The sequence below is a fragment of the Molothrus aeneus genome, chromosome 3, assembly GCF_037042795.1.
Source record: "Molothrus aeneus isolate 106 chromosome 3, BPBGC_Maene_1.0, whole genome shotgun sequence".
Classification (NCBI taxonomy): domain Eukaryota; kingdom Metazoa; phylum Chordata; class Aves; order Passeriformes; family Icteridae; genus Molothrus; species Molothrus aeneus.
Genome location: NC_089648.1, coordinates 15,936,126 through 15,945,454, shown reverse-complemented (window position 1 = coordinate 15,945,454; position 9,329 = coordinate 15,936,126). Strand labels below are relative to the sequence as shown.

Genomic DNA, 9,329 nt, shown 5'->3' with positions numbered 1-9,329 from the left:
GAGGGGACGTGGGGGAGGCAGCCCGGCCCCCGAGCCTGCGATGGCGCGGAGCCAGGCCAGGCCGGGCAGGCACGGGGCGGGCCGGGGGCTGCGCCCTCCCTCCCCCGGGCGGGGCCGGCGCCGCTCCCGGGCCTGGGCGGGGCGGGCCTGCCGCTCAGTCCGTGCCTGGAGCGCCGCACGCTAGCGGCACACGCGGAGCCGGTCTTCGGCGCAGCATGGAGGAGGCGGCGGCGGGTGAGGGCAAGGCGGGCCACGGCCGGAACGGCCATGCCGAGGGCCCGGCGGCCGAGGAGCGGCGGGGCGGCGGGGCCCGGCTGCGGGGCTGCCGCGGGTTCCTGCGGCGCAACGCGCTGGTGCTGCTGACGGTGTCGGGGGTGGTGGCCGGCGTGGCGCTGGGGGCCGCCGTGCGCAGCGCGGCGCTGAGCCCGGCACAGGTCTCCTACCTGGCCTTTCCCGGGGAGCTGCTGCTGCGGATGCTGCGCATGGTGATCCTGCCGCTCGTGATCTGCAGCCTGGTGTCGGGCGCCGCCAGCCTGGACACCCGCTCGCTCGGCCGTCTGGGTGGCATCGCGGTCGCCTATTTCCTGGGCACCACGCTGCTCGCCTCCGGCCTCGCCGTCGCCCTCGGCTTCATCATTCGCCCCGGCGCCGGTGCCTCCGCGCTCAACACCCAGCTGGGGCTGCCGGGCGAGCTACCCAAGAGCAAGGAGACGGTAGACTCCTTCCTCGACCTCATCAGGTGAGGCCGCCCCGCTCCCCTCCTTCCCCCGCCCTCCCGCCGCCGGAGGATGATGACAGACCCGGCAGTGTTGCACGCTGCAGCCGGAGAGTCCTCCTCCCCCTTCTCAACCTCCTTCATCTTCTTGTCCTCCTGCATCTTCTCACCTTTCTTTCTGCACCTTCCCCTGATTTTTCTCCTTCTCCTTAACCTTCTTCTTTATCTCCTTCATTTTACCATCCTCCTCATCCTAATCCCGGTTTCTCCAGAAACACGGCTCTCTACCCAAGTACCCGCAGCCCGGTCAGGTGTAGGGCTTGGTGCTCTGCTTCTCTCCGCTTTGTTTTTAATTTTGCCTGGATGGCTGCAAGGATGAGTCGAGGCTTGCTCAGAGTTCTGGGTGCCTAGGCCCGTTTTTGGTTCTGCCTGGAGGGAGAGCGGCTCCTGGGTGCCGGCTGCGGGGCAGGCTTTCCCTGGCACCTTCCCCTGCCCTGCTGCCTGTTGTTGCCTGTCTCCTGCAGGCAGGGCAGGGCTGGGCAGCTCTTCTCATCCCTCACACACACTTTTTTCTTTAATTCTTCAGCACTTTACCAAGTCTCCTCACCCAAATGCCTGCCTGCCTCTTAGAGTGCCCTCCCATAGATGTGCACGTGGAAACGCAGCCCTGTAATTCCATGGAGGACATACCCTAAACATAGTCCAGTGTAGGGATGCTCTGTAGGTTCGTGAGCTTCCCTTCTTACCTCTGCATCTTTCAAAGACAAGACTTGCATTCCCCAAATCTATCTGGAAACAAGGCTTCCACTTCTAATCAGACGATAGTGTTTAGTGTATCCTTATTCCTCCTTGCAAAGTTGCGAACTTCACCTTTTTTGTTTTTCTCAAAGCCCATGTCTTGTTGAGATCTGTCTGGCTTTTTAAATAAGATGGGAGCACACAGACAAACGAGGCAGTCATCCAGATGGTGCTTTGAGTGTTGGGCTTCCAGCTGCATTTCCTTGTGCTTTGCACCCAGGTACAAACACAAGAATAAGGGAGGTGACCTGTGTGTGTCACACCGAAGTGGCTGGAAAGTTGAGCTTAGTCGATATCCCAGTAATTACAAAACTGAGTGGTTTTTTTTTTTTTTTAATTATTTTGATTGTTTGCTTTGCTTTTATGAGTCCAGTTTTTCAGCTGAAATATGTTTTTGCTCTGTCTGGACAAGTGGATGTCTCAATAAAGATAAAAAAAAATTCTAAATAAAAAAAGCCCGACCTCAAATCCAGAACTGTATTTACAAATTCAGGTTAATGTCCTTTTCTCCCCCTGAGACAAGTATGTCCCCTTTGGATAGAAAGTAAGTCTGGTTTGTTCCTTTGGCAGCCATGTGCTCAGTGTCCTCAGCTCACCTCTCCCTCTCTTAAGAACCAACAATTAAGGACCTTTCTTAAGGACCAGCAGTTCCTGACAGCATGTTAAGAAGGAATAGCAGGAAAACGGGAGTAGGTAGTCTGGCTGTGGTGGTGATTTGTTGTTGAATGGAGGGGAGGGAGGTGAAGGAAAATTGCCAAAAAAAAAAAAAAGGAGTAGGCACACCTGGGAGAGTTGGGAAGATGCCTGTAGTGGTGGCTGCCCCAGTGCATCCTGGTGTTACATCCCTGTGTCACCTGGCAGCATGGAGTAGGATGGAGTTGAGGAACAGGCCAGGGATGTTCCAGTGAGCTTCAGGCTGTGGGTAATATCTAAAGTTCAGAGGAGACAGCTGTTTCTTGGTCTGGTCTGTAAATGCAGGTTTAGAATTCATCTTCAAAGGGGTTATGATGGTGATGGGATTGAGTCCCTAATTCCAAAGTAGAGCTCATAATGATGAGGCTTGGGTAAAGCATGGTGGGTTGCAGAGGAGTTTCCTTCTTGGAGGTGAGGGGATAGTAACTTTCCCTCAGTAGTGCATGTATGGGGGGCTGTGAATACAGCTTTTTCTTGAAACCCCAGAGAAGGGCTGTTGCAGCCACACTGTTGGGCTGTCAAGTTGTTACAGCAGTGACATTGAAATCCAATCCAGAAAAGTTGTGTTTGGACACAGCCATCACTAAAGCTTTCAGTCTTAGCACAAATCCCTGACAGACTGAGGGATGGAGAGAGTATGTGATTTTCAGGAAATAAAATCTCTCTGCTGTGTAATGTTTTTCTTTTAACTGTTCTTGAAAACCTGGGTGTTTTGGTTTGAGCACTGAACCTGGTCCCTGCTGTGATGAAGGGTAAACTCATTTTGAGATAACAAAGCTGTGATGCTATAGGGCATGGAGGGTCGAAATGATTGCTTTTTGTGTGGGTGGGTCTTACAGCATCCTCCTCTTCCTCCTCTTTGCTTCTCCTTTTATCTCATTTGGCCATGAAACTTTCTGTTAGATGCAAGAAAACTTTGTTTTCAGTGTAGCACAAGACTGTGTCCTTCAAGGCTTTGCTGCTGCTTGGTTTCAGAGGAGTGGTAAAAATGAGTTGCAGGTGGGTAAACTGAGTCCCCTATCAGCACTGAAAACCAATGACCCAAGGAAGAAACAGCAAAGAGGAAATCACAGCTGTGTGTCACTATTTGGTTCTGCAAATCACTTCTGCCTTTGGAAAGTCTTTTAGGTAATGATTCAAGGTGTTGCTTTTCCTTGTTGCAGTGATGTTTGGAAGCCAGCTTAGTTCTTGGTTTTCCTTTTCAAAGTCTAAAGCTTCCCCACAAACATGCATGTAGGCATGGACAAATGACCTCTGGAAAAAGATTTATCTTGGGCTTTAGTATCAAATGAATGATGACTCACTGGTGAACCCAAAGGCTGTCTCTGTTTGGTTTTGTCCACTGACCATAACCTCCAGGTCTGATTTGTCTGGCTGGAGGTGCTGGAGCACTCTCCTGGTTTCCCTTCTGGCAAGTGCTAGAGGCAAGCGAGCCCTGAGCATGTCTGGTCAGGGCTTAGGCACACTGTCCTCTGCCCCAGCCATGGGGTGGGGACAGCGAAGCTGCCCTGAGGTGCTTTTGTGCCCCGAAGCAGGAATGCTGATGGCTCCTCTCAGGTCTGTCATGTGGGCAGCTCCTTGGAGCTTCCTAGAAATGAGCATGGCCAGAGGCAGTGATCATGGGAGGGGATCCAGCAAGAGTTCACAGCTACCTCCACAAGGCTGATGGCTTTAAAAAAGGCACTCAGAAAGTGGGGTGTTCCCTGAACTCAAGGCAGGATCTTAGAATTCCTTAAGTCTGTCAGCAGAAGATGAGGAGAGTGAAGGGAAATTTTGGAATTTCTGGGGTTTTCCCTAACTCATGTATTTGGTGGAGAAGATAAAGCAATAGAGAATAAAGAGAGCTTATGATCTTGATTTTTGAAGTGGTTGGCAGCTGGAGGAAGGGGCTGGCTGGGATGTGGTGGGCTCTGGGCCTCAGCCCCCACCTGAGAAGGTGACACTGGGGAGAGCCAGGTTGGCTGTGCTTGTGCTCTGCATGTAACCAGGGAGAGGGAGTCCCAAGGATGGGACTCCAACCACCTGCTCACACAGCCCACCTGCAGCTTGTTGGAAAGCAGTTGGAACAGCAGGATCAAATGTTTTGCAAGAATCTATTGATCTGTTAACACTTTTGATGGACAATTGTCATGACTGAATGTTTCAATAAGGTCAGAGTTTTGTTCTAGCTCTGATTTGTATTTGCTGATTCAACAAAATTGAACAGTTTCACCTATTGATCCTGTCAAAATTTCCATAGTGGGTGATTGTGGCATTTCATTTCGGTGAGATCAATGTTTTGCTGTCATTTTATACAAAGGACTTAAGTAGAGAATCTCACTCATCAAAAAAGGAACATTTCAACAGAGTATTTTACAATTTTTTTTTTTTTTTGTGGAAAAAAGGATCTGAAACAGGCTTTCTTTGCCCAATTTTGGGATGAAAACATGTTTTGCAACTGTGAAATTGGCCTTGGAGAAGGAAATTCTGTTTTTAATCCACCCCTAACTGTAAGAATCTGGGAAGGGAAGGAGGTAATCCTTTTTTTTTAATAGGGAGAGTGCACAGAGGTCCACACATCTGACCCAAGCAGTAAGGTCAGGGTTTCCCAGTTTGCCAGGCAAGTCTGCAAAAGCTGTTTAAATTTTATTGCTTCTCAATGCCCTTTCTGTCTGTCTGCCAGATGTTACCAGCAGAGCTGCCAAAGGGAGCATCCACACCAAGCTCATGCCTTTGCTCCAAGTGTCTTCAGAGCCATAGGGAAAGCAGACATGAGCACAGGGAGAAGCATCAGTTGTGTTTTGCTGGCTGGGCTGCAGAGCAGGTGGCCAGAGTGGCAGTGACCCTCTCCTGGGCACCAGCTGCTGCAGTAGCACTTGTTCCTTGTAGCCTTGGTCTTCCCAGTGAGTTACCCAAAACCAGCAGCCATGAAAGCCATCTCTAAAATCCCAGTGTGGAAAGACAGTAAAATGTGGCTGTTAGAGGGGAGGGGGGAGATGCCACCTGTGAATTCATAAATAGAATAAAAAGTGTCCAGGCGATGGCTGCAGTTACCCCAGGAGACCTGCTGACCTCTGGGTTTGAAGCTGATGGCTGGTTCTTAAAGTGAAGATAACTGTCCCACTTTGCTTGTGTCGCTTTCTGAGTCTGGAATGAGTTCTGTAGGAAGAACTCTGTTTTCATTCATGTGCCTGCACTCTCTGGCAGGGCTTTTTTAGTAAAAGCCTCTGAGCATTTCTGCTCCTTTCATTTGTTGCCTTTTACAACTGACTCCCCCCAGTTATGTTTTATTTTGCAAGCATCAAAAATACAGACTGGACCATTAAGACAAAAAATGTGTCAAATATCTGCTAGAAGTAAACACATTTTCAAGTTTCTCTGTGTTAAAATGAATGCACACACTCAGAAATATGAGTATGTACAGGGCATGTGTTGTGCATCCACATATCAAAAAGCAGATGAAGAAAATTGCTGTGTGATGTTGAAGGAAAATCTTTGGACAGAAAAAAAACAGAGGTACTGGAGGAATTCGAACTGAGCTCTGGCATTTTGCCACAGATGGCAATAAAGTTTCTGCAAGTGGACTTGTACCATTGAAAAAAACCCCTGAAAACTGGAGATAACCAACACAGAATATTTTTTTGTAGACTTCCTCAAAAAAGTATGTTTTTCAACACCAAGGTTTTTGGCCTCAGAAGTGGAATCTTTTTGTAATAAGCAATGTGAGAGGAATGCATAGTATTTTAGGGTTTCATTCCATTTGCCTGGATTTCCCTTCACACTTTTGCTGCCAGAGCAAAGTTGTTTGCAGAGCTCTAGCAAACAAATAATTTAGAAACAGTTGTTAATAATAATCCCTTACACATACAATGGAGGAGTTCCTGTGTAATCCTCATCCCGCTGGTGGAAAGATACAGGCATGTAAGGAAGAGAGCAATTTGACCATAATATCAAAATGGAGAGGGAGGAGAGTTACAGCCCCCCTTTTCTTCATTTGCCAGCTCCAGGTTCCCTTAGTTGTCTGGGATTCCCAAGAGTGGATGTTGCAGCTAAACTAAAGATTTCTATTACAGCAGAAATACAGTGGGATCGTTTTGGGGAGTAATGGTCCATTTCTGACTGGTAAGAGCAGCTTTTCACAGGAAGAAAGGAGCATTTATCTAGCTGTGCACAGGGAGATGGTGTGATGAGCACAGTATTCAAGCAGGAAATACACACTTAACACCTGCCCTTGGTGCTGCTACTTTCTTGTTCCTGTTTTAAGAGGATCTGAGAAGAGTGCTTTTCACCCACCCTGTGTTGTGCAGTTACATGGAGGTTTCTTGGCTCAGCCCAGCTGTTGCTTCAGCCCCAGGACACAGCTGTCCCTCTTGGCAGCTGTCAGATGGATTTCTGATATGGCTTTTTTGGAGGCTGTCTGCAACTTGTAGCAGGCAGAGAGAGGCTTTCCTGCCTGGTGCTTGGTGAGGGGAGTAAAACCTCTCTGTGCCTCACTTTTGTTGCACAAAGGATTTGGGGGTCTGTGTGTGTGTGGAGCGAGTTGCCGGCAACAGGGGAGCACGTGGGGTACAGGCAGCACATCTGTCCCTCTGCCATGGTGGTGTGTTATTGGCCTGTCTGGTTTGTGCCACGTGCAGCAGGTTTTGTCTCCCTGCATCTGGGGCCAAGGCTGTCTGATCCCACACTGCTGTGCTGGGCTCCTTATCACCCAGACCCAGGGTCTGGCCAGCACCGTGTTCTTGTGATAATCCACATCTGCTTCAGAAAGACGACCGTGTTCTCTGGCACAGGGCATGGGGCCATCAGAAACAGTTAACAATCCAGCCATACAGCCAGGGTGATTTCCCTACACTCCATGTTCACATTTGCTACAGGCTTTCAAAGCACAAAAACCTTCTAAACCTTTGGTCCTCACAGAAAAAACAACTGGCAGACACCCAAATTTCATTTGCATGCCCAATTACCCAGTTCATCAGCTTTCCTGTTTGTTGGTTCACCCTCACACGAGGGATGTCCACACTTCCCCACGCAGCTCCTCTGCTCACAGGGACAGAGCTGTGTCTGTGTTTCTGTGATGGGTGAGCTTCACCTTACCAGGCGTGAGGAGCAAACCCTGCAGGCACAAGTCCATGATGGGCCCAGGCAGGTCTCCAGCCAGCTTTTATCTCTCCCCAAAGCAGGCAGCATCTTGCCCCGTTTTTCAGGCACTGCAGTGGTGTTCTTGCACAAATCCATCCAAAGGTAAGAACTTGTGATCTGACCCACCTGTAATTAAAGTTTAATTTAGTTCACATGCTGGCTGATCTTAGATGAGCAATAAGTGTAGCCTGTGCAGACCTCGTGCCTCCAAGATAAGCCATTTATTTGTAGATTGCTTTTTATGAGCCGACACATTTTGTTCTTAAGCTTTGGGATTTGAAACAGAGGAGCTGTTTTTATTTTATGTGGTTTTGGTATTTTGCAGTCAGGTGTACTTAGAAGTTGGATTGAACAGAACATAAAACTCCTTATTAGCTGCTTAAGATCAAAATTTTTTACTTGGCAAATTGTCAAGTTCCGCGTCTGGTGCTGTGTCTACTCTAGGTTATTTTTCAGGACTGTTCACACTTGAAGTAAGAACCTGCCCCTTGCCTTGCTGTACCAGGGTTGCTGGCATCACTTAACTGTGTGCTTTAAGTATATGCTTGGAGATAAGTTAATGTTTAGTTACTGAGGCCCATGCCTGACATACTGTGCAAATTATGGAGGGTTTGGTTTCCTGGCCACATTTAAACATTGGAGAACTATGTTGTTTAGGCTTTAGTATTGCTTCCTTTGGTTTTGTTTCCATCAGGATGGAAAAGCTGATTTAAAGAAAAGAAAAAAGAATTGATTTCTGGTTGGTTTTCAGTCTTTTTTAATCTCTTTGCTTCTTCAAAGTCCAGTCAGTTCTTTTTTTGAAGAAAAATAATCATCCTGCTATGAAAAGCTGAAAAGAAATACCTTTCTTTTCCCAACAGCATGAGCCCATTTGTATATGTGATATTTTACTCCTGATAAAGGCAAGTTTGCTTTTACTTTACTCAAGGTTTTTATCCACCAGAGAGTTCCAGCTGTGCAAGAACTGATGCATGTTAGCTGTTCCATTGATCTTATTTGGCCAATTCTTGAGTGTCTTTGCTGAATGGGAGAGAGCTCGCACTCCTGCTTTCAGACAGACAGCTGTATGGTCAGCTTATGAGGAGAAAAAGTTGCTGTTTCCTTCATGCTTGGTGGAATGTAGACTCCAAAAGACAAAGTATTCCTGCAGCAATCCTCCTAATACAATTGTAGTGCATCAGAGAGAGAGAGGCTGAATATTTCACAGCAGACCGGTGTTTGACGAAGTTCCATGTCCTTTACAGTTGCTGTCAAGGCTGTGGGAAAACTCCCTGTGTGGCAGGAGAACAGAGCCATGCAACCAAAAAGGCCAAAGTCCTTATCTGGGCCACATTTTAATCTCCCTCTTGCTTTCAAAGATTTGACTCTGCTGCTCCTTTCCTGGCTCTGGTTTGGATTTGCGCGTTCCGTGCCATTCGTGGAATGACCTGGTTTAATGTTTGCCTGGGTAACTGTGGCAAAAATGGGGGGAAGTTAGCAGGGCACAGCCTGGAGGGAGCTGCAGCTTCCTCAGAGCAGCACAAAGAGCAAAGGGTGGGGAGCAGCTATCCAAATGTTTTTTACCACAATTAACTGGCTCTGGGTAAGGTCTTCTGTTTCCTTACCATAAGAGTTCTTGTGCCTCTGTGATGCCTTCTGCTGGCCGTATTTTCAGCTGATACCCATCACATTCCTGCCCTTGCCAGCTGTGGTCCTACCATGATCCCAGATACCAGGTTTTATTCCTGTTTTCCTTTCTGACACAGAAAACCAAGAGCTGTCATTTGGCTAGGGGATCACGTGCTCTTTCCCCTAAGGTGAGAAAGGAATTAGAGCATTAAAACCAACTGTAAGGTACCACAAGAAGCTTGGAAGAATGCCCTGCTCGGTCCAGTTCATGATTTTAATTTCCTGTATCTAGATACATACTGGATGGTCAGAAAGAGTGTACATCACATTGCATGCTGTCCTCTCTGCACCAACTTAATGCTAGATTGGCATTTCTGTGTGAAGGCACTACTGGATT

General features: G+C 48.1%; 1 protein-coding gene across 1 annotated transcript in view; it reads left to right on the top strand.

Moving 5' to 3' along the window:
• Window positions 1-215: 215 nt before the first annotated feature.
• Window positions 216-9,329, top strand: part of SLC1A4 (solute carrier family 1 member 4) — a 33,910-nt gene continuing 24,796 nt past the window's right edge. The window contains exon 1 of the mRNA XM_066546344.1: window positions 216-739. Within this exon, the coding sequence (XP_066402441.1) occupies window positions 216-739 (524 nt within the window). The remainder of the gene's footprint in view (window positions 740-9,329) is intronic.